Source organism: Oncorhynchus nerka, linkage group LG23, assembly GCF_034236695.1.
Source record: "Oncorhynchus nerka isolate Pitt River linkage group LG23, Oner_Uvic_2.0, whole genome shotgun sequence".
NCBI classification, from domain to species: Eukaryota; Metazoa; Chordata; class Actinopteri; order Salmoniformes; family Salmonidae; genus Oncorhynchus; species Oncorhynchus nerka.
This window is the reverse complement of record NC_088418.1, coordinates 8429945-8455234: the sequence shown is the minus strand read 5'-3', so window position 1 is coordinate 8455234 and position 25290 is coordinate 8429945. Positions and strand designations below refer to the sequence as shown.

The 25290-nt window shown below is 46.6% G+C and overlaps 2 protein-coding genes across 4 annotated transcripts in view; one reads left to right on the top strand and one right to left on the bottom strand.

Annotated features, from left to right (window-relative positions):
- slc29a3 (solute carrier family 29 member 3) overlaps positions 1 to 16325 on the top strand; it is a 40012-nt gene extending 23687 nt beyond the window's left edge. The window contains exons 8-11 of the mRNA XM_065007826.1: positions 2077 to 2296; positions 7530 to 7588; positions 13656 to 13800; positions 15438 to 16325. Of these exons, the coding sequence (XP_064863898.1) occupies positions 2077 to 2296; positions 7530 to 7588; positions 13656 to 13800; positions 15438 to 15668 (655 nt within the window). The 3' untranslated portion in view covers positions 15669 to 16325. The remainder of the gene's footprint in view (positions 1 to 2076; positions 2297 to 7529; positions 7589 to 13655; positions 13801 to 15437) is intronic.
- A 7511-nt stretch (positions 16326 to 23836) lies between these two features.
- psap (prosaposin) overlaps positions 23837 to 25290 on the bottom strand; it is a 30900-nt gene continuing 29446 nt past the window's right edge. For all 3 annotated transcript variants that reach the window (XM_065007823.1, XM_065007824.1, XM_065007825.1), the window contains exon 14: positions 23837 to 25244. In XM_065007823.1, the coding sequence (XP_064863895.1) occupies positions 25212 to 25244 (33 nt within the window). In that variant the 3' untranslated portion in view covers positions 23837 to 25211. The remainder of the gene's footprint in view (positions 25245 to 25290) is intronic.

The window sequence follows — 25290 nt, the reverse complement described above, 5'->3', positions numbered from 1 at the left end:
GTCGGTGTGTTCTCAGGTCATCGGTGTGTTCTCAGGCCATCGGTGTGTTGTCAGGCCATCGGTGTGTTGTCAGGCCATCGGTGTGTTGTCAGGTCATCGGTGAATTGTCAGGTCATCGGTGTGTTGTCGGTGTGTTGTCAGGTCATCGGTGTGTTGTCGGTGTGTTCTCAAGCCATCGGTGTGTTGTCAGGCCATCGGTGTGTTGTCAGGCCATCGGTGTGTTGTCAGGTCATCGGTGTGTTGTCAGGTCATTGGTGTGTTGTCCGTGTGTTGTCAGGTCATCGGTGTGTTTTCAGGCCATCGGTGTGTTGTCAGGTCATCGGTGTGTTGTCAGGTCATCGGTGTGTTGTCGGTGTGTTGTCGGTGTGTTGTCAGGTCATCGGTGTGTTGTCAGGTCATCGGTGTGTTGTCGGCGTGTTGTCAGGCCATCGGTGTGTTGTCAGGTCATCGATGTGTTATCGGTGTGTTGTCAGGTCATCGGTGTGTTGTCAGGTCATTGGTGTGTTGTCAGGTCATCGATGTGTTCTCAGGTCATCGGTGTGTTATCGGTGTGTTGTCAGGTCATTGGTGTGTTGTCAGGTCATCGATGTGTTCTCAGGTCATCGGTGTGTTATCGGTGTGTTGTCAGGTCATCGGTGTGTTATCGGTGTGTTCTCAGGTCATCGGTGTGTTGTCAGGTCATCGGTGTGTTGTCAGGTCATTGGTGTGTTGTCAGGTCATCGATGTGTTCTCAGGTCATCGGTGTGTTCAGGTCGGTGTGTTTGTCAGTGTTGTCGGTGTGTTGTCAGGTCATCGGTGTGTTGTCAGGTCATCGGTGTGTTGTCAGGCCATCGGTGTGTTCTCAGGTCATCGATGTGTTCTCAGGTCATCGGTGTGTTATCGGTGTGTTGTCAGGTCATCGGTGTGTTGTCAGGTCATCGGTGTGTTGTCAGGTCATCGGTGTGTTGTCAGGTCATCGGTGTGTTCTCAGGTCATCGGTGTGTTGTCAGGTCATCGGTGTGTTGTCCGTGTGTTGTCAGGTCATCGGTGTGTTGTCGGTGTGTTCTCAGGTCATCGGTGTGTTGTCAGGTCATCGGTGTGTTGTCAGGTCATCGGTGTGTTGTCAGGTCATCGGTGTGTTCTCAGGTCATCGGTGTGTTCTCAGGTCATCGGTGTGTTGTCAGGTCATCGGTGTGTTGTCAGGTCATCGGTGTGTTGTCAGGTCATCGGTGTGTTGTCAGGTCATCGGTGTGTTGTCAGGTCATCGGTGTGTTGTCAGGTCATCGGTGTGTTCTCAGGCCATCGGTGTGTTGTCGGTGTGTTGTCAGGTCATCGGTGTGATAAACCTGCAGGAGCCCTTAGATCATGAGGTGCAATATTACAGAGAACAAACAGCTGTTGATTTTGAACAGTAAACAATGTTTCCTGGGAAAAACAATTCCAGAAGTAAACCAGGAAGTGCCTTGAACAAAAGCTTGTTGGACATTAGTTTACTATTCAGCATTAACTTCTGTTTGTTCTAATAGATTACAAGTGTTAAAGGTCAATGACTTCTTACTAAATTACTTAATTACATAGAGAGACAACATGTTATAGACCTTTTATACATAGCCTCAGTTAAAATATTCAGTTAATTTTTTTTAGTTACCTTAGTTACCATTTTTTTAGTTACCTTAGTTACCATTTTTTAGTTACCTTAGTTACCATTTTTTTTTAGTTACCTTAGTTACCTTTTTTTTTAGTTACCTCTCATATCACTCTGGAAGTAAGGTGCCCTTTAGGCACAGATCTAAGATCAGCTCACCTGGCTGAAATTCTAACATGAACCATTTAAGCATTTAGGCAATCATGAAACTGATCTGGAATCAGTTCTGACAAGTGATAAAACATATAACCTACAGGTGTTACCGATGTTATTGCATAGATGATACATGATTTAAATGTTGTGTACGCCGTGGATGTCGATTTAAGGCAGCCCCTCCGCACCTCTCTGATTCAGAGGGGTATGGGTTAAATGGGGAACACACATTTCAGTTGTACAACTGACTAGGTATCTCCCCCCCCCCTTTCCCTACTGAAACCGTTTCCCTTCCTCAGGCACTACATGCTGGCAGCAGAGTACAACAAGTCAGGGTCTATACCAGAGCCCCGCGGTGAGGCGGACGGCCTGGAGGGGGCACCAGCGAGCACGGTCTCCTCCGTGTCCATCCCTCCTCTAAAACCCATCCTTCAGAAGACATGGCTCCTGGGTCTCTGTGTCTTCTACGTCTTCTTCATCTCTATAATGGTGTTCCCTGCCGTCTCCTCTGGGATCCAGGTAGAAGGACTAAATTACAGTTCTGAGGGGGGTGAACAGGGCTGCTAGTCTACAACGCAAACTGTATTCTAAGACAATAGTCAACTTGGGGATAATTAAGTTATTTTCTTGTATTTTATGTTATATTATCTTATGTTGTCTTCACTTCTCAGTCTGTTAACCAGGACAGCATGTTGTCTTCTCAGTCTGTTAACCAGGACAGCATGTTGTCTTCTCTTCTCAGTCTGTTAACCGGGACAGCATGTTGTCTTCTCTTCTCAGTCTGTTAACCGGGACAGCATGTTGTCTTCTCTTATCAGTCTGATAACCGGGACAGCATGTTGTCTTCTCAGTCTGTTAACCAGGACAGCATGTTGTCTTCTCTTCAGTCTGTTAACCAGGACAGCATGTTGTCTTCTCTTATCGGTCTGTTAACCAGGACAGCATGTTGTCTTCTCTTCTCAGTCTGTTAACCAGGACAGCATGTTGTCTTCTCAGTCTGTTAACCAGGACAGCATGTTGTCTTCTCAGTCTGTTAACCAGGACAGCATGTTGTCTTCTCTTCTCAGTCTGTTAACCAGGACAGCATGTTGTCTTCTCAGTCTGTTAACCTGGACAGCATGTTGTCTTCTCTTCAGTCTGTTAACCAGGACAGCATGTTGTCTTCTCTTCTCAGTCTGTTAACCAGGACAGCATGTTGTCTTCTCAGTCTGTTAACCAGGACAGCATGTTGTCTTCTCTTCTCAGTCTGTTAACCAGGACAGCATGTTGTCTTCTCTTCTCAGTCTGTTAACCAGGACAGCATGTTGTCTTCTCTTCAGTCTGTTAACCAGGACAGCATGTTGTCTTCTCTTCTCAGTCTGTTAACCAGGACAGCATGTTGTCTTCTCAGTCTGTTAACCAGGACAGCATGTTGTCTTCTCAGTCTGTTAACCAGGACAGCATGTTGTCTTCTCAGTCTGTTAACCAGGACAGCATGTTGTCTTCTCAGTCTGTTAACCAGGACAGCATGTTGTCTTCTCTTCTCAGTCTGTTAACCGGGACAGCATGTTGTCTTCTCTTCAGTCTGTTAACCGGGACAGCATGTTGTCTTCTCTTCTCAGTCTGTTAACCGGGACAGCATGTTGTCTTCTCTTCTCAGTCTGTTAACCAGGACAGCATGTTGTCTTCTCAGTCTGTTAACCAGGACAGCATGTTGTCTTCTCAGTCTGTTAACCAGAACAGCATGTTGTCTTCTCAGTCTGTTAACCTGGACAGCATGTTGTCTTCTCTTCAGTCTGTTAACCAGGACAGCATGTTGTCTTCTCTTCTCAGTCTGTTAACCAGGACAGCATGTTGTCTTCTCAGTCTGTTAACCAGGACAGCATGTTGTCTTCTCTTCAGTCTGTTAACCAGGACAGCATGTTGTCTTCTCTTCTCAGTCTGTTAACCAGGACAGCATGTTGTCTTCTCAGTCTGTTAACCAGGACAGCATGTTGTCTTCTCTTCAGTCTGTTAACCAGGACAGCATGTTGTCTTCTCTTCTCAGTCTGTTAACCGGGACAGCATGTTGTCTTCTCTTCTCAGTCTGTTAACCAGGACAGCATGTTGTCTTCTCATCAGTCTGTTAACCAGGACAGCATGTTGTCTTCTCTTCTCAGTCTGTTAACCAGGACAGCATGTTGTCTTCTCTTCTCAGTCTGTTAACCAGGACAGCATGTTGTCTTCTCTTCTCAGTCTGTTAACCAGGACAGCATGTTGTCTTCTCTTCAGTCTGTTAACCAGGACAGCATGTTGTCTTCTCTTCTCAGTCTGTTAACCGGGACAGCATGTCGTCTTCTCTTCAGTCTGTTAACCAGGACAGCATGTTGTCTTCTCTTCTCAGTCTGTTAACCAGGACAGCATGTTGTCTTCTCTTCTCAGTCTGTTAACCGGGACAGTATGTTGTCTTCTCTTCTCAGTCTGTTAACCGGGACAGCATGTTGTCTTCTCTTCTCAGTCTGTTAACCAGGACAGCATGTTGTCTTCTCTTCTCAGTCTGTTAACCGGGACAGCATGTTGTCTTCTCTTCTCAGTCTGTTAACCGGGACAGCATGTTGTCTTCTCAGTCTGTTAACCAGGACAGCATGTTGTCTTCTCAGTCTGTTAACCAGGACAGCATGTTGTCTTCTCAGTCTGTTAACCAGGACAGCATGTTGTCTTCTCAGTCTGTTAACCGGGACAGCATGTTGTCTTCTCAGTCTGTTAACCAGGACAGCATGTTGTCTTCTCAGTCTGTTAACCAGAACAGCATGTTGTCTTCTCAGTCTGTTAACCTGGACAGCATGTTGTCTTCTCTTCAGTCTGTTAACCAGGACAGCATGTTGTCTTCTCTTCTCAGTCTGTTAACCAGGACAGCATGTTGTCTTCTCAGTCTGTTAACCAGGACAGCATGTTGTCTTCTCTTCAGTCTGTTAACCAGGACAGCATGTTGTCTTCTCTTCTCAGTCTGTTAACCAGGACAGCATGTTGTCTTCTCAGTCTGTTAACCAGGACAGCATGTCGTCTTCTCTTCTCAGTCTGTTAACCGGGACAGCATGTTGTCTTCTCTTCTCAGTCTATTAACCAGGACAGCATGTTGTCTTCTCATCAGTCTGTTAACCAGGACAGCATGTTGTCTTCTCTTCTCAGTCTGTTAACCAGGACAGCATGTTGTCTTCTCTTCTCAGTCTGTTAACCAGGACAGCATGTTGTCTTCTCAGTCTGTTAACCAGGACAGCATGTTGTCTTCTCTTCTCAGTCTGTTAACCAGGACAGCATGTTGTCTTCTCAGTCTGTTAACCAGGACAGCATGTTGTCTTCTCTTCCCAGTCTGTTAACCAGGACAGCATGTTGTCTTCTCTTCTCAGTCTGTTAACCAGGACAGCATGTTGTCTTCTCTTCTCAGTCTGTTAACCAGGACAGCATGTTGTCTTCTCTTCTCAGTCTGTTAACCAGGACAGCATGTTGTCTTCTCTTCTCAGTCTGTTAACCAGGACAGCATGTTGTCTTCTCAGTCTGTTAACCAGGACAGCATGTTGTCTTCTCTTCTCAGTCTGTTAACCAGGACAGCATGTTGTCTTCTCAGTCTGTTAACCAGGACAGCATGTTGTCTTCTCTTCTCAGTCTGTTAACCAGGACAGCATGTTGTCTTCTCAGTCTGTTAACCAGGACAGCATGTTGTCTTCTCAGTCTGTTAACCAGGACAGCATGTTGTCTTCTCAGTCTGTTAACCAGGACAGCATGTTGTCTTCTCAGTCTGTTAACCAGGACAGCATGTTGTCTTCTCAGTCTGTTAACCAGGACAGCATGTTGTCTTCTCTTCTCAGTCTGTTAACCGGGACAGCATGTTGTCTTCTCTTCAGTCTGTTAACCGGGACAGCATGTTGTCTTCTCTTCTCAGTCTGTTAACCGGGACAGCATGTTGTCTTCTCTTCTCAGTCTGTTAACCAGGACAGCATGTTGTCTTCTCAGTCTGTTAACCAGAACAGCATGTTGTCTTCTCAGTCTGTTAACCTGGACAGCATGTTGTCTTCTCTTCAGTCTGTTAACCAGGACAGCATGTTGTCTTCTCTTCTCAGTCTGTTAACCAGGACAGCATGTTGTCTTCTCAGTCTGTTAACCAGGACAGCATGTCGTCTTCTCTTCAGTCTGTTAACCGGGACAGCATGTTGTCTTCTCTTCTCAGTCTGTTAACCGGGACAGCATGTTGTCTTCTCTTCTCAGTCTGTTAACCAGGACAGCATGTTGTCTTCTCATCAGTCTGTTAACCAGGACAGCATGTTGTCTTCTCTTCTCAGTCTGTTAACCAGGACAGCATGTTGTCTTCTCTTCTCAGTCTGTTAACCAGGACAGCATGTTGTCTTCTCTTCTCAGTCTGTTAACCAGGACAGCATGTTGTCTTCTCTTCTCAGTCTGTTAACCAGGACAGCATGTTGTCTTCTCTTCTCAGTCTGTTAACCAGGACAGCATGTTGTCTTCTCTTCTCAGTCTGTTAACCAGGACAGCATGTTGTCTTCTCAGTCTGTTAACCAGGACAGCATGTTGTCTTCTCTTCTCAGTCTGTTAACCAGGACAGCATGTTGTCTTCTCTTCTCAGTCTGTTAACCAGGACAGCATGTTGTCTTCTCTTCTCAGTCTGTTAACCAGGACAGCATGTTGTCTTCTCTTCGCAGTCTGTTAACCAGGACAGCATGTTGTGTTCTCTTCTCAGTCTGTTAACCAGGACAGCATGTTGTCTTCTCTTCTCAGTCTGTTAACCAGGACAGCATGTTGTCTTCTCAGTCTGTTAACCAGGACAGCATGTTGTCTTCTCTTCTCAGTCTGTTAACCAGGACAGCATGTTGTCTTCTCTTCTCAGTCTGTTAACCAGGACAGCATGTTGTCTTCTCTTCTCAGTCTGTTAACCAGGACAGCATGTTGTCTTCTCTTCTCAGTCTGTTAACCAGGACAGCATGTTGTCTTCTCTTCTCAGTCTGTTAACCAGGACAGCATGTTGTCTTCTCTTCTCAGTCTGTTAACCAGGACAGCATGTTGTCTTCTCTTCTCAGTCCGTTAACCAGGACAGCATGTTGTCTTCTCTTCTCAGTCTGTTAACCAGGACAGCATGTTGTCTTCTCAGTCTGTTAACCAGGACAGCATGTTGTCTTCTCTTCTCAGTCTGTTAACCAGGACAGCATGTTGTCTTCTCTTCTCAGTCTGTTAACCAGGACAGCATGTTGTCTTCTCTTCTCAGTCTGTTAACCAAGACAGCATGTTGTCTTCTCTTCTCAGTCTGTTAACCAGGACAGCATGTTGTCTTCTCTTCTCAGTCTGTTAACCAGGACAGCATGTTGTCTTCTGTTCTCAGTCTGTTAACCAGGACAGCATGTTGTCTTCTCTTCTCAGTCTGTTAACCAGGACAGCATGTTGTCTTCTCTTCTCAGTCTGTTAACCAGGACAGCATGTTGTCTTCTCTTCTCAGTCTGTTAACCAAGACAGCATGTTGTCTTCTCTTCTCAGTCTGTTAACCAGGACAGCATGTTGTCTTCTCTTCTCAGTCTGTTAACCAGGACAGCATGTTGTCTTCTGTTCTCAGTCTGTTAACCAGGACAGCATGTTGTCTTCTCTTCTCAGTCTGTTAACCAGGACAGCATGTTGTCTTCTCAGTCTGTTAACCAGGACAGCATGTTGTCTTCTCTTCTCAGTCTGTTAACCAGGACAGCATGTTGTCTTCTCAGTCTGTTAACCAGGACAGCATGTTGTCTTCTCTTCTCAGTCTGTTAACCAGAAGAGTGGCAGCCCCTGGACAACAACATACTTCACCCCCATCACCAGGTGAGAATCAGACTGATTCGGCTCTTTATCTCGTCAGTAGGTGTCTAAATCAAATCAAATTGTATTTTTCACATGCGCTGAATACAACAAGTGTAGACCTTACTGTAAAATGCTGACTTACAAGCCCTTAACCAACTATGCAATTTCAAGCTAAATAAGAGGTTAAGAAAATATTTACTAAATAAACTAAAGAAAGTTTGTTTTAAATATCACAATAACGAGGTTATATACAGGGGGTACCGGTACAGAGTCAATGTGGAGGCTATATACAGGGGGTTACCGGTACAGAGTCAATGTGGAGGCTATATACAGGGGGTACCGGTACAGAGTCAGTGTGGAGGCTATATACAGGGGGTACCGGTACAGAGTCAATGTGGAGGCTATATACAGGGCAGTGTGGAGGCTATATACAGGGGGTACCGGTACAGAGTCAATGTGGAGGCTATATACAGGGGGTACCGGTACAGAGTCAATGTGGAGGCTATATACAGGGGGTACCGGTACAGAGTCAATGTGGAGGCTATATACAGGGGGTACCGGTACAGAGTCAATGTGGAGGCTATATACAGGGGGTACCGGTACAGAGTCAATGTGGAGGCTATATACAGGGGGTACCGGTACAGAGTCAATGTGGAGGCTATATACAGGGGTACTGGTACAGAGTCAATGTGGAGGCTATATACAGGGGGTACCGGTACAGAGTCAATGTGGAGGCTATATACAGGGGGTACTGGTACAGAGTCAATGTGGAGGCTATATACAGGGGGTACCGGTACAGAGTCAATGTGGAGGCTATATACAGGGGTACCGGTACAGAGTCAATGTGGAGGCTATATACAGGGTATTACGGTACAGAGTCAATGTGGAGGCTATATACAGGGGGTACCAGTACAGAGTCAATGTGGAGACTATATACAGGGGGTACCGGTACAGAGTCAATGTGGAGGCTATATACAGGGTATTACGGTACAGAGTCAATGTGGAGGCTATATACAGGGTGTTACGGTACAGAGTCAATGTGGAGGCTATATACAGGGGGTACAGGTACAGAGTCAATGTGGAGGCTATATACAGGGGGTACCGGTACAGAGTCAATGTGGAGGCTATATACAGGGGTACCGGTACAGAGTCAATGTGGAGGCTATATACAGGGGGTACCGGTACAGAGTCAATGTGGAGGCTATATACAGGGGTACCGGTACAGAGTCAATGTGGAGGCTATATACAGGGGGTACCAGTACAGAGTCAATGTGGAGGCTATATACAGGGGGTACCGGTACAGAGTCAATGTGGAGGCTATATACAGGGGGTACCGGTACAGAGTCAATGTGGAGGCTATATACAGGGGGTACCGGTACAGAGTCAATGTGGAGGCTATATACAGGGGTACCAGTACAGAGTCAATGTGGAGGCTATATACAGGGGGTACCGGTACAGAGTCAATGTGGAGGCTATATACAGGGGTACCGGTACTGAGTCAATGTGGAGGCTATATACAGGGGGTACCGGTACAGAGTCAATGTGGAGGCTATATACAGGGGTACCGGTACAGAGTCAATGTGGAGGCTATATACAGGGGTACCGGTACAGAGTCAATGTGGAGGCTATATACAGGGGGTACCGGTACAGAGTCAATGTGGAGGCTATATACAGGGGTACCGGTACAGAGTCAATGTGGAGGCTATATACAGGGGTACCGGTACTGAGTCAATGTGGAGGCTATATACAGGGGGTACCGGTACAGAGTCAATGTGGAGGCTATATACAGGGGGTACCGGTACTGAGTCAATGTGGAGGCTATATACAGGGGGTACCGGTACTGAGTCAATGTGGAGGCTATATACAGGGGGTACCGGTACAGAGTCAATGTGGAGGCTATATACAGGGGGTACCGGTACAGAGTCAATGTGGAGGCTATATACAGGGGGTACCGGTACAGAGTCAATGTGGAGGCTATATACAGGGGGTACCGGTACAGAGTCAATGTGGAGGCTATATACAGGGGTACGGTACAGAGTCAATGTGGAGGCTATATACAGGGGTACCGGTACAGAGTCAATGTGGAGGCTATATACAGGGTGTTACGGTACAGAGTCAATGTGGAGGCTATATACAGGGTATTACAGTACAGAGTCAATGTGGAGGCTATATACAGGGGGTACCGGTACAGAGTCAATGTGGAGGCTATATACAGGGGGGTACCGGTACAGAGTCAATGTGGAGGCTATATACAGGGGGTACCGGTACAGAGTCAATGTGGAGGCTATATACAGGGGTACCGGTACAGAGTCAATGTGGAGGCTATATACAGGGGGTACCGGTACAGAGTCAATGTAGAGGCTATATACAGAGGGTACCGGTACAGAGTCAATGTGGAGGCTATATACAGGGGTACGGTACAGAGTCAATGTAGAGGCTATATACAGGGGTACCGGTACAGAGTCAATGTGGAGACTATATACAGGGGGTACCGGTACAGAGTCAATGTGGAGGCTATATACAGGGGGTACCGGTACAGAGTCAATGTGGAGGCTATATACAGGGGTACCGGTACAGAGTCAATGTGGAGAATATATACAGGGGTACCGGTACAGAGTCAATGTGGAGGCTATATACAGGGGTACCGGTACAGAGTCAATGTGGAGGCTATATACAGGGGGTACCGGTACAGAGTCAATGTGGAGGCTATATACAGAGGGTACCGGTACAGAGTCAATGTGGAGGCTATATACAGGGGTACCGGTACAGAGTCAATGTGGAGGCTATATACAGGGGTACCGGTACAGAGTCAATGTGGAGGCTATATACAGGGGGTACCGGTACAGAGTCAATGTGGAGGCTATATACAGGGGTACGGTACAGAGTCAATGTGGAGGCTATATACAGGGGGTACCGGTACTGAGTCAATGTGGAGGCTATATACAGGGGTACCGGTACAGAGTCAATGTGGAGGCTATATACAGGGGGTACCGGTACAGAGTCAATGTGGAGGCTATATACAGGGGGTACCGGTACAGAGTCAATGTGGAGGCTATATACAGGGGGTACCGGTACAGAGTCAATGTGGAGGCTATATACAGGGGGTACGGTACAGAGTCAATGTGGAGGCTATATACAGGGGGTACCGGTACTGAGTCAATGTGGAGGCTATATACAGGGGGTACCGGTACAGAGTCAATGTGGAGGCTATATACAGGGGTACCGGTACTGAGTCAATGTGGAGGCTATATACAGGGGGTACCGGTACTGAGTCAATGTGGAGGCTATATACAGGGGTACCGGTACAGAGTCAATGTGGAGGCTATATACAGGGGTACCGGTACAGAGTCAATGTGGAGGCTATATACAGGGGTACCGGTACAGAGTCAATGTGGAGGCTATATACAGGGGGTACCGGTACAGAGTCAATGTGGAGGCTATATACAGGGGGTACCGGTACAGAGTCAATGTGGAGGCTATATACAGGGGGTACCGGTACAGAGTCAATGTGGAGGCTATATACAGGGTGTTACGGTACAGAGTCAATGTGGAGGCTATATACAGGGTATTACAGTACAGAGTCAATGTGGAGGCTATATACAGGGGGTACCGGTACAGAGTCAATGTGGAGGCTATATACAGGGGGTACCGGTACAGAGTCAATGTGGAGGCTATATACAGGGTGTTACGGTACAGAGTCAATGTGGAGGCTATATACAGGGGGTACCGGTACAGAGTCAATGTAGAGGCTATATACAGAGGGTACCGGTACAGAGTCAATGTGGAGGCTATATACAGGGGGTACCGGTACAGAGTCAATGTGGAGGCTATATACAGAGGGTACCGGTACAGAGTCAATGTGGAGGCTATATACAGGGGGTACCGGTACAGAGTCAATGTGGAGGCTATAGACAGGGGGTACCGGTACAGAGTCAATGTGGAGGCTATATACAGAGGGTACCGGTACAGAGTCAATGTGGAGGCTATATACAGGGGGTACCGGTACAGAGTCAATGTGGAGGCTATATACAAGGGGTACCGGTACAGAGTCAATGTGGAGGCTATATACAGGGTGTTACGGTACAGAGTCAATGTGGAGGCTATATACAGGGGGTACCGGTACAGAGTCAATGTGGAGGCTATATACAGGGGGTACCGGTACAGAGTCAATGTAGAGGCTATATACAGGGTATTACAGTACAGAGTCAATGTGGAGGCTATATACAGGGGGTACCAGTACAGAGTCAATGTGGAGGCTATATACAGAGGGTACCGGTACAGAGTCAATGTGGAGGCTATATACAGGGGGTACCGGTACAGAGTCAATGTGGAGGCTATATACAGAGGGTACCGGTACAGAGTCAATGTGGAGGCTATATACAGGGGGTACCGGTACAGAGTCAATGTGGAGGCTATAGACAGGGGGTACCGGTACAGAGTCAATGTGGAGGCTATATACAGAGGGTACCGGTACAGAGTCAATGTGGAGGCTATATACAGGGGGTACCGGTACAGAGTCAATGTGGAGGCTATAGACAGGGGGTACCGGTACAGAGTCAATGTGGAGGCTATAGACAGGGGGTACCGGTACAGAGTCAATGTGGAGGCTATATACAGAGGGTACCGGTACAGAGTCAATGTGGAGGCTATATACAGGGTGTTACGGTACAGAGTCAATGTGGAGGCTATATACAGGGTGTTACGGTACAGAGTCAATGTGGAGACTATATACAGGGTGTTACGGTACTGAGTCAATGTGCGGGGGTACAGGTTAGTCAAAGTAATTGAGGTAATTTGTACATGTAGGTAGGGGTGAAGTGACTGCATAGATAATAAACGATGAATAGCAGCCGCATTTAAAAAAAGGAGGGAGTCGATGTGAATAGTCCGGGTGGCCATTATTATCTGTTCAGGAGTCTGATGGCTTGGTGGTAGTCAGCTGTTTAGAAGCCTTTTGGACCTAGACTTGGTGCTCCCCTCTCCATACTCGCATATGGAGAGTGTGATCACTCAGTGTTGCTTGCCTTGAAGCGCACATAGAAGTAATTTAGCTCGTCTCGTAGGCTCGTATCACTGGGAAGCTCATGACTGGACTTCCCTTTGTAGTCTGTAATAGTTTGCAAGCCCTGCCACATCTGACGGGCATCAGAGCCGGTGTAGTAGGATTCAATCTTAGCCCTGTATTGACGCTTTGCCTGTTTGATGGTTCGCCGGAGGGCATTGTGGGATTTCTCATAAGCATCCAGGTTAGTGTCCCGCTCCTTGAATGCGGCAGCTCTACCCTTTATCTCAGTGCTACTGTTGCCTGTAATCCATGGCTTCTGGTTGGGGTATGTACGTACAGTCACTGTGAGGACGACGTCATCGATGCACTTATTGATAAAGCCCGGTGACTGATGTGGTGTATTCCTCAATGTACTTATTGATAAAGCCCGGTGACTGATGTGGTGTACTCCTCAATGCCATTGGATGAATCCCAAACATATTCCAGTCTGTGATAGCAAAACAGTCCTGTAGTTTAGCATCTGCTTCATCTGACCACTTCTATATCGAGCGAGTCACTGGTACTTCCTGCTTTAGTTTTTGCTAGTAAGCAGGAATCAGGAGGATATAATTATGGTCAGATTTGCCAAATGGAGGGTGCGAGAGAGTTTTGTATGCGTCTCTGTGTGTGGAGTAAAGGTGGTCTAGAGTTTTGTTCCACATGTGACATGCTGAGAGAAATGAGGTAAAACAGATTTAAGTTTTCCAGCATTAAAGTCACTAAGAGCTGGATGACAATTTTCTTGTTTGCTTATGGCCTTCTACATCTGGTTGAATGCGGTCTTAGTGTGTCTATGCTTCCTGTATGTATACTTGATATGTCATGAATACAGGGCTTGTATTCAGAAAACGTTACAGAGGAGGGCTGATCTAGGATCAGTTTTGGCTTTTTAGATCATAATGACATTGATTACATGGACAGGGAGAACCTGATCCTAGATCACCTGCTCTGAGACTCTTTATGACCTGATCCTAGATCACCACCACCGAGACTCTTTATGAATATGGACCATGGGGGATAATGTAGTCATTATCTTCTCTCCAGCTTCTTCCTCTACAACGTGGCTGACTTCTGTGGTCGTCAGGCCACGGCCTGGCTGCAGGTCCCAGGCCCCACCAGTAGAGTCCTCCCCGCCCTGGTCCTCTCCCGGACAGTCCTGGTGCCTCTCCTCATGTTCTGCAACTACCAGGTAAAGAAAAGGAGAGAACGTCCACAACTCTTATCCTCTAGTGGTAATAAGGTAAAGGGTGCTTGGAGGAGCACCAACGGTCGATTAGCCAGTCTGTGCTATCATGCCAACTCCTTGTCACTCATTGGCTAGACACATGACCAGGCAGTCGATCACTTCAAATATATCTATATTTTTTAATTAAAAGACCAGCACTCAGTTGAATATAAGCTTTGTTAAAAAAACATTTTTTATTCTTATTGCAACACTTATGTAGTACATGTGTATAATGCGTTATAATGTCCTTTATATTGCCTCATAATACACTTAGTGGGGAGAACAAGTATGACACACTGTCGATTTTGCAGGTTTTCCTACTTACAAAGCATGTAGAGGTCTGTAATTTCTATCATAGGTACACTTCAACTGTGAGAGACGGAATCTAAAACAAAAATCCAGACAATCACATTGTATGATTTTTAAGTAATTAATGTGCATTTTATTGCATGACATAAGTTTTTGATACATCAGAAAAGCAGAACTTAATATTTGGTACAGAAACCTTTATTTCTTTACCTGTTATGACATTGACTATTAGCTTATTGTTTCCCCCCTGTAACTACCCAAGAGGGCTAGCGCTTTGGCCGAGTCCCAAATGGCACCCTATTCCCTGTATATAGTGCACTACTTTTGACCGGGACCTATAGGGCACTAGTGCACTACTTTTGACCGGGGCCTATAGGGCACTAGTGCACTACTTTTGACCAGGGCCTATAGGGCACTAGTGCACTACTTTTGACCAGGGCCTATAGGGCACTAGTGCACTACTTTTGACTGGGGCCTATAGGGCACTAGTGCACTACTTTTGACTGGGGCCTATAGGGCACTAGTGCACTACTTTTGACCAGGGCCTATAGGGCACTAGTGCACTACTTTTGACCAGGGCCTATAGGGCACTAGTGCACTACTTTCGACCAGGGCCTATAGGGCACTAGTGCACTACTTTTGACCAGGGCCTATAGGGCACTAGTGCACTACTTTTGACCGGGGCCTATAGGGCACTAGTGCACTACTTTTGACCGGGACCTATAGGGCACTAGTGCACTACTTTTGACCAGGGCCTATAGGGCACTAGTGCACTACTTTCGACCAGGGCCTATAGGGCACTAGTGCACTACTTTTGACTGGGGCCTATAGGGCACTAGTGCACTACTTTTGACCGGGGCCTATAGGGCACTAGTGCACTACTTTTGACTGGGGCCTATAGGGCACTAGTGCACTACTTTTGACTGGGGCCTATAGGGCACTAGTGCACTACTTTTGACCAGGGCCTATAGGGCACTAGTGCACTACTGTTGACCAGGACCTATAGGGCACTAGTGCACTACTTTTGACTGGGGCCTATAGGGCACTAGTGCACTACTTTTGACTGGGGCCTATAGGGCACTAGTGCACTACTTTTGACCAGGGCCTATAGGGCACTAGTGCACTACTGTTGACCAGGACCTATAGGGCACTAGTGCACTACTTTTGACCAGGGCCTATAGGGCACTAGTGCACTACTGTTGACCAGGACCTATAGGAACTTTGCTTTCATTTAGTTTTGTCTTATAGAAACTTGTCTTTAATTTTTTTTAATGTCTTTGTGTAACCTCTAGCCCAGAGACCACCTTCACACGGTCCTCTTCAGCCACGACCTCTTCCCTGTCTTCTTCATCTGTCTCCTGGGCATCACCAACGGGTACCTGGGCACCTTGCCCATGATCTACGGACCCAAGGTGGTGCCACGGGATCTGGCAGAGCCCGCAGGCGTGGTCATGAGCTTCTTCCTGACGTTGGGACTGGCTGTGGGATCGGCCTTCTCTGTGTTGATAGTACACTTCATCTGAAGAGGAGGAGGAGACGGGAGGAGGAGACAGGAGGAAGAGGAGGAGACAGGAGGAGAAAGATGGCAAATCCAGACTGACTTCTCCAACAAACTTGGTCTCCATGCAGAATCCGACATTTGTCCATAAACGTCAAATTGCAAAGGTTAAGTTTAGGCATTTACTCTGAATGGTTCAAGTTTGGGATTAGGGTTTAAAAAAAATAAAGTACTGGGATTGAACTCATGACCCTCGGTGTCGAAACTCACGGCATACGCCCATCCGCCATCCCAGTCCACAACGCCCTACACTCACCGTTGTTCCTACTGGCCCGTTTTGAAGTCATCTCCCGACGTCCTGCTTACCTTAGACGGACGTAGAATTTCACAGTGGATCTTGGGCGACCTGGCTGAACTTCTCTGTCCTCATAGTCCACTGTATCTGAGGAGGAGTAAGGCCTAGATTCAATCTTCTCTGTCCTCATAGTCCACTGTATCAGAGGAGGAGTAAGGCCTAGATTCCATCAGATAAAGCGATAGCTGACACCCACGTAAATGTATGGATTTTATTTGAAATTATTTGACTAAAGGCATTACACAGTTGGTTCGGTTCTCTCCGTGTATTATAACAAGTCATCTACATTTCCTGTTTTGATAGTTTCGTAATAAATGGTTGCAGTAAGTCATTTTGTCAGTTCTTCTCTCTTCCACCCATCACATTGGTTATCATCACAGAGGTTTAATAAGAAGTGGAGACTGCGTCCAAGATGTCCGACCGTTGTTTTCAAGGTAATCTACTCATGTTCGCATATGCCCAGGGTTGCCAGGTCTAGGGCCTGGGGCCCTAAGCAACCACTTACGTAGCTTATGGCTGGAGCCGGCCCTGCATAACACCACATAGTGTTTATGTACATGAATTATGTTTGATGTTGCCAAACCCTTTAAAGCAAGCTAATATATAGGATGACTCATTAGAGAGAACAGAAATAGAAGGCTTGAAGCTACTGCATGAAAACCGATAGATGACTGGCTGCTACTGCATGAGAACAGAGATAGAAGGCTGGCTGCTACTGCATGAGAACAGAGATAGATGGCTGGCTGCTACTGCTACAACAAAAAATATCTAGTTAACAGAAGAAAGGAAGACAAAATAAGGACAGAAGAAAAAGGAAAAGAAAAGGACAACAAAGTGAAACCTCTAAAGAAACAAGAGACCATAATACAAGAAACAGCACTATAGAGAGATAGAACAACAACAACGCAGCCACTGCCAGCTAGCCTACTTCAGCAGTACTGTATCATTTGAATTATTTTAGTCAATAAGATGCTACGTAAGCTTAACTTTCTGAACATTCGAGACGTGTAGTCCACTTGTCATTCCAATCTCCTTTGCATTAGCGTAGCCTCTTCTGTAGCCTGTCAACTATGTGTCTGTCTATCCCTGTTCTCTCCTCTCTGCACAGACCATACAAACGCTCCACACCGCGTGGCCGCGGCCACTCTAATCTGGTGGTCCCAGCGCGCACGACCCACGTGGAGTTCCAGGTCTCCGGTAGCCTCTGGAACTGCCGATCTGCGGCCAACAAGGCAGAGTTCATCTCAGCCTATGCCTCCCTCCAATCCCTCGACTTCTTGGCACTGACGGAAACATGGATCACCACAGATAACACTGCTACTCCTACTGCTCTCTCTTCGTCCGCCCACGTGTTCTCGCACACCCGAGAGCTTCTGGTCAGCGGGGTGGTGGCACCGGGATCCTCATCTCTCCCAAGTGGTCATTCTCTCTTTCTCCCTTACCCATCTGTCTATCGCCTCCTTTGAATTCCATGCTGTCACAGTTACCAGCCCTTTCAAGCTTAACATCCTTATCATTTATCGCCCTCCAGGTTCCCTCGGAGAGTTCATCAATGAGCTTGATGCCTTGATAAGCTCCTTTCCTGAGGACGGCTCACCTCTCACAGTTCTGGGCGACTTTAACCTCCCCACGTCTACCTTTGACTCATTCCTCTCTGCCTCCTTCTTTCCACTCCTCTCCTCTTTTGACCTCACCCTCTCACCTTCCCCCTCTACTCACAAGGCAGGCAATACGCTCGACCTCATCTTTACTAGATGCTGTTCTTCCACTAACCTCACTGCAACTCCCCTCCAAGTCTCCGACCACTACCTTGTATCCTTTTCCCTCTTGCTCTCATCCAACACTTCCCACACTGCCCCTACTCGGATGGTATCGCGCCGTCCCAATCTTCGCTCTCTCTCCCCGCTACTCTCTCCTCTTCCATCCTATCATCTCTTCCCTCTGCTCAAACCTTCTCCAACCTATCTCCTGATTCTGCCTCCTCAACCCTCCTCTCCTCCCTTTCTGCATCCCTTGATTCTCTATGTCCCCTATCCTCCAGGCCGGCTCGGTCCTCCCCTCCTGCTCCGTGGCTCGACGACTCATTGCGAGCTCACAGAACAGGGCTCCGGGCAGCCGAGCGGAAATGGAGGAAAACTCGCCTCCCTACGGACCTGGCATCCTTTCACTCCCTCCTCTCTACATTTTCCTCTTCTGTCTCTGCTGCTAAAGCCACTTTCTACCACTCTAAATTCCAAGCATCTGCCTCTAACCCTAGGAAGCTCTTTGCCACCTTCTCCTCCCTCCTGAATCCTCCTCCCCCTCCCCCCTCCTCCCTCTCTGCAGATGACTTCGTCAACCATTTTGAAAAGAAGGTCGACGACATCCGATCCTCGTTTGCTAAGTCAAACGACACCGCTGGTTCTGCTCACACTGCCCTACCCTGTGCTCTGACCTCTTTCTCCCCTCTCTCTCCAGATTAAATCTTGCGTCTTGTGACGGCCGGCCGCCCAACAACCTGCCCGCTTGACCCTATTCCCTCCTCTCTTCTCCAGACCATTTCCGGAGACCTTCTCCCTTACCTCACCTCGCTCATCAACTCATCCCTGACCGCTGGCTACGTCCCTTCCGTCTTCAAGAGAGCGAGAGTTGCACCCCTTCTGAAAAAACCTACACTCGATCCCTCCGATGTCAACAACTACAGACCAGTATCCCTTCTTTCTTTTCTCTCCAAAACTCTCGAACGTGCCGTCCTTGGCCAGCTCTCCCGCTATCTCTCTCAGAATGACCTTCTTGATCCAAATCAGTCAGGTTTCAAGACTAGTCATTCAACTGAGACTGCTCTTCTCTGTATCACGGAGGCCCTCCGCACTGCTAAAGCTAACTCTCTCTCCTCTGCTCTCATCCTTCTAGACCTATCGGCTGCCTTCGATACTGTGAACCATCAGATCCTCCTCTCCACCCTCTCCGAGTTGGGCATCTCCGGCGCGGCCCACACTTGGATTGCGTCCTACCTGACAGGTCGCTCCTACCAGGTGGCGTGGCGAGAATCTGTCTCCTCACCACGCGCTCTCACCACTGGCGTCCCCCAGGGCTCTGTTCTAGGCCCTCTCCTATTCTCGCTATACACCAAGTCACTTGGCTCTGTCATAACCTCACATGGTCTCTCCTATCATTGCTATGCAGACGACACACAATTAATCTTCTCCTTTCCCCCTTCTGATGACCAGGTGGCGAATCACATCTCTCTGCCACCTCAAGCTGAACCTCGGCAAGACGGAGCTGCTCTTCCTCCCGGGGAAGGACTGCCCATTCCATGATCTCGCCATCACGTTTGACAACTCCATTGTGTCCTCCTCCCAGAGCGCTAAGAACCTTGGCGTGATCCTGGACAACACCCTGTCGTTCTCAACTAACATCAAGGCGGTGGCCCGTTCTTGTAGGTTCATGCTCTACAACATCCGCAGAGTACGACCCTGCCTCACACAGGAAGCAGCGCAGGTCCTAATCCAGGCACTTGTCATCTCCCGTCTGGATTACTGCAACTCGCTGTTGGCTGGGCTCCCTGCCTGTGCCATTAAACCCCTACAACTCATCCAGAACGCCGCAGCCCGTCTGGTGTTCAACCTTCCCAAGTTCTCTCACGTCACCCCGCTCCTCCGCTCTCTCCACTGGCTTCCAGTTGAAGCTCGCATCCGCTACAAGACCATGGTGCTTGCCTACGGAGCTGTGAGGGGAACGGCACCTCAGTACCTCCAGGCTCTGATCAGGCCCTACACCCAAACAAGGGCACTGCATTCATCCACCTCTGGCCTGCTCGCCTCCCTACCACTGAGGAAGTACAGTTCCCGCGCAGCCCAGTCAAAACTGTTCGCTGCTCTGGCCCCCCAATGGTGGAACAAACTCCCTCACGACGCCAGGACAGCGGAGTCAATCACCACCTTCCGGAGACACCTGAAACCCCACCTCTTTCAGGAATACCTAGGATAGGATAAAGTAATCCTTCTCACCCCCCTTAAAAGATTTAGATGCACTATTGTAAAGTGGCTGTTCCACTGGATGTCTTAAGGTGAACGCACCAATTTGTAAGTCGCTCTGGATAAGAGCGTCTGCTAAATGACTTAAATGTAAATGTAAATGTACTGCATGAGAACAGAGATCTAAGGCTGGCTGGCTGCTACTGCATGAGAACAGAGATCGAAGGCTGGCTGCTACTGCATGAAAACAGAGATAGAAGGCTGGCTGCTACTGCATGAAAACAGAGATAGAAGGCTGGCTGCTACTGCATGAAAACAGCTAGATGGCTGGCTGGCTGCTACTGCATGAAAACAGCTAGATGGCTGGCTGGCTGCTACTGCATGAAAACAGCTAGATGGCTGGCTGGCTGCTACTGCATGAGAACAGCTAGATGACTGGCTGCTACTGCATGAAAACAGCTAGATGGCTGGCTGCTACTGCATGAAAACAGCTAGATGGCTGGCTGCTACTGCATGAAAACTGAGATAGAAGGCAGGCTGGCTGCTACTGCATGAGAACAGCTAGATGGCTGGCTGCTACTGCATGAAATCAGCTAGATGGCTGGCTGCTACTGCATGAAAACAGCTAGATGGCTGGCTGCTACTGCATGAAAACTGAGATAGAAGGCAGGCTGGCTGCTACTGCATGAGAACAGCTAGATGGCTGGCTGCTACTGCATGAAAACAGCTAGATGACTGGCTGGCTGCTACAGCATGAAAACAGCTAGATGACTGGCTGGCTGCTACTGCATGAAAACAGCTAGATGACTGGCTGGCTGCTACTGCATGACAACAGAGATAGAAGGCTGGCTGGCCGCTACTGCATGAAAACAGAGATAGAAGGCTGGCTGCTACTGCATGAAAACAGCTAGATGGCTGGCTGGCTGCTACTGCATGAAAACAGCTAGATGACTGGCTGCTACTGCATGAAAACAGCTAGATGGCTGGCTGCTACTGCATGAAAACAGCTAGATGGCTGGCTGCTACTGCATGAAAACAGCTAGAAGGCTGGCTGCTACAGCATGAAAACAGAGATGACATAACGACATGGAATAAAGTAATCAAATAAAACATGCATATATATATATACACACAACTGAAATATTTCATGGGACTTTTATTACAGTCTCTACCATCATGGGACTTTTATTACAGTCTCTACCATCATGGGACTTTTATTACAGTCTCTACCATCATGGGACTTTTATTACAGTCTCTACCGTCATGGGACTTGTATTACAGTCTCTACCGTCATGGGACTTTTATTACAGTCTCTACCATCATGGGACTTTTATTACAGTCTCTACCATCATGGGACTTTTATTACAGTCTACCATCATGGGACTTTTATTACAGTCTCTACCATCATGGGACTTTTATTACAGTCTCTACCATCATGGGACTTTTATTACAGTCTCTACCATCATGGGACTTTTATTACAGTCTCTACCATCATGGGACTTTTATTCATTGTTTTATTCTGGGTTGTTACAGCATTCAACCCACACAGAGCCTGATTCAGACATGGGAAATATACACCTTTCTTACACACTCCTTTCCTACACACTCCTCAGTAGTTGGCGTTCACACTTACCTTATGCAGGTGCGTAGCAGTCTTTGTAGGTCTGGCTCCTTTGCGCACTGAAAACCCTCACATTTGCTGGCCTACAGATTTTCTCACTGAGTTCTACTTCAATAGGGGTTTAAATACATGTATCTAAAGCCATATATTTAATTTTGGTTTACCTTTTAATTCTTATTCTCTTGACAGACTGATAAGGGAATTATATGCTTAAAGGTAATGATTAAAGTATTCCACCCTGAAATGTAACTATTAGTTTATGTAGCATGTATAATGAATGATTCAAGTACTAAACATAAGTCCAATAATGTTCGGTAGAGACATGCGAGTGTGTGTGTGTGTGTGTCTAAGAAAATACCGAGAACAATTCAACTGTGTTTGACCCGACCTGGCTAGAACTCTTGGGAGAATAGGTTCCTCTAATCTCGGGGGAATGGAACTGACAGCGCTGGGTAGTGATAAACAGTGGTGAGAACTATGGAGAAGGATACAACTCACCTACTGTTCGTGTGTATGTATGTTGGGGCGGCAGGGAAGCCTAGTGGTTAGAGCGTTGGACTAGTAACCGGAAGGTTGCAAGTTCAAACCCCCGAGCTGACAAAGTCTGTCATTCTGCCCCTGAACAGGCAGTTAACCCACTGTTCCTAGGCTGTCATTGAAAATAAGAATTTGTTAACTGACATGCCTAGTTAAATATGTAAAATATATATATATTTTTAAATACACACAATAGGCTGACTGGGGAGGTGATTTCACACAGTCACAGTCCTGCTACAACGCTAATATTTGCGTAAACTCTTCACAGTTGTGTTCTGTGAGTGTCACCGACTAGACTGATCCCCCATTTCATTGCTTCACATTCCAACCTTGTTTAACATTATCTAGTCTAAATATGGCATGACTCCACCAATTGTAACCTTCTGCATCACTATGAGAGGTACTTTTATTTTGAAGGCAAAACGCAAATTCCACTATTCTGCCTAATCCTTATTGTGGCTAGCTTCACAACACAAAACCGGTCCTGTCGAACGTTAGTCAGATGAATCCAATGGCTGCTTATAACATTAGCTTTGGGCAACAGGGTTAAGTAGCTGGCTAGCTAGTTCTTTTCATGAACTGAAGTTCAATTTCAATAATGAACAACAAGGGGCTAACTAGCTAATACTTACATGGATTCCGAAGAATAATGAAAATGACTGCAGTTTCTACTAGTCATTGTTTTCAGGCTGGTTGTAATTGCTGCTAGTTAGGTAACAAGCGAAAGCGAACTACCCCAGAAGTAGCGGTCCAACAAATAATGTCTTATTACCAACGTGGTATTGTACATCATTCGTGGCCAGTGTGTGATTGTTTGCAGACTTTTTTTTGTACAGCTTTGACAGTGCTACTGATAGTAGTGGTGGGGCTTGGCTTGCACGTGCAAATTCAGCACACAAAACATTCTATAATATAATTGTGTTCTTTGACGTACATCTTTTTTTTTTTCTTACACCCAAACAACTTCCACACTATGCATATGCCTATTAAAGACAATTGATGCTGGTTCTGAAAATGTGCTTGAATGTGACGCATTCGCGGAGCCTCCATGGGCCAAATCAAGCGCTAACGCGTCGCCATGTGCCTCTCAAATTGTGTAAACAATGTAGAGGGCTCCGTGTCGCAATTAACGCCTTACGGCCACCGCAGATATCAGATTGACCCTTCAAAACCTTTAAATCGTAGCAACAGTAAAACTATGGGGCGGTGCTGTGGGAGAGGACCAGCAAAAAAAATCAGCTTTCAAAACGTTTATTTGTGACGCAGGTCGGCGCGACGGTCAGCCAGATTCGGTGGGCAGTCAGATCTGGCCTCAACACCAGTCCATGAATCCGAATCGGTGTAGGCGAACGTGAGTAGATGACCTCGGAAACAAGAAAGTCCGGACAGCTTGGACGCAGTCTCCAGTTCTTAGACCTCAGTGGCGCCATCTATTGGCGTTCCTCCCCTAAACACTATGGGCTTTAGAAGGCCATATGATTAACAGATCTTCACACCCGAAGTACTGCATCATTGCATTTTAGTGGCTCTAATTACATTGCATACTAAATACTACTTATTTGATTCATTATTAGTGTCTTGCATCTTCAGGAAGCATGTCCAGCCCACATGGGTTTATAATGTGGAGGGTGCTTACATGTCCTATATAAAAGCAACAGTATTCAAAGGCTGCTTCTTGTGTGTCAATTACTAGTATAAACATTCTGACCAATCAGAAAACAAAGTGGATTTGAGATCATTTTTATTTCAACTGTAAAAAAAAATTAAAATCTGACCAATCCAATCGATCGCCTGACAGTAGTCTGATCACAAAAAGCACTTCATCTTTAAAGCAACAAAATCAGCCGATTAAACAATGAAATATTGTTTAAAATAAAACAGTAAAAAGCTGGAGGGTTTGACCATCCGTGATATTAAAATGGAGTTTTAACCACATTGAGGCTATATACCATTTGTTTACATTTCCTTCAGAACGCATTACTTCACACATGTAACAGCGTGAAGAGAGCAGAGAAGGAAACTGCAAGCAGAGAGGCTATAAAAAGGGGGCACAAACATACCATTAGAAATGTTTGTCCCAAATGGCACCATGTTCCCTATATAGTGCACTACTTTTCAACCAGGGCCCGTGGGTGTTTATGTCAAAAGTAGTGCACTACGCAGGGAATATGGTCCCATATGAGACGCAGTCAAAGGATGCATTCGTTCTCGCTCACACACAGGGCGTGGCTCAACATTTAGAGTAGACCATTCTATTGGTCCTACAGTGGAAACTACTTCACCCCCAATGGGCCCCTGTTGAAAAGTAGCACACTATATTAGGGAATAGGGTAGCATATCAGACACAATCTTTACTGTCCTCACATCAGCTCATTCATTTAAAAAAAAAAAATTACACCGAAAGAATTTAAAAATACAATTCAACTGTTTCTACAAAATAGAGATGAACTTGCATTAGGAGAGACTCAATTAAAACAGAACGTAGCCCAGGAAGGTATGCTAGAGACACTAAGAAAGTTATGTCACTGCAAAGGAGCACATTGACAGGACCCCCTGAGATTCAATAGGTCTGTTCTTTCAGACAGTAGTATCCAGTTACCCAGCTGTCTGCATCACATACTTCAAATGGGACCGTTTCATGGACAGAGATTAAGCCTAGTCTTGGACTAAGAAGTATTATATTTTAGTTCGGGACTAGGTTTAACCTATGTCCGGGAAACCAGGCGTGTCAAGTAAGGGACCGTGTGTGACATGTAAAATCATTTATCAAAAAAAAAAAAAGAGATGTACACAAACCACACACATGTACATTCAATAAATCAGTACAACTATAGATCTGTTTTTTAATAGATAAACTGTCTGGTAGATCCACTCGACAACCGTAACACTGCTTCTCCCCAAATAAAGAAACAAACTTCTGTCAGAAAAAAGGGGTTCCATTCCCTCCCCACTTCTCTGTAAATTTATATTGACAATTGCAAAAACCTGTCCAACATGTTTCACGAAAAACAGAACACATTTATAGAGTAAAAAAAAGAAAAAAAAAGCAGTGCAACAGTATTTCTCCTGAAAGATTGTCGGTCTTTATCCGTTCTCCCATCACCACACGTGACGCCTGCAGTGTGCCACCGCCTGGGAGACAGACAACAACCCACAGGTTAGACAGCAATAGGCATCC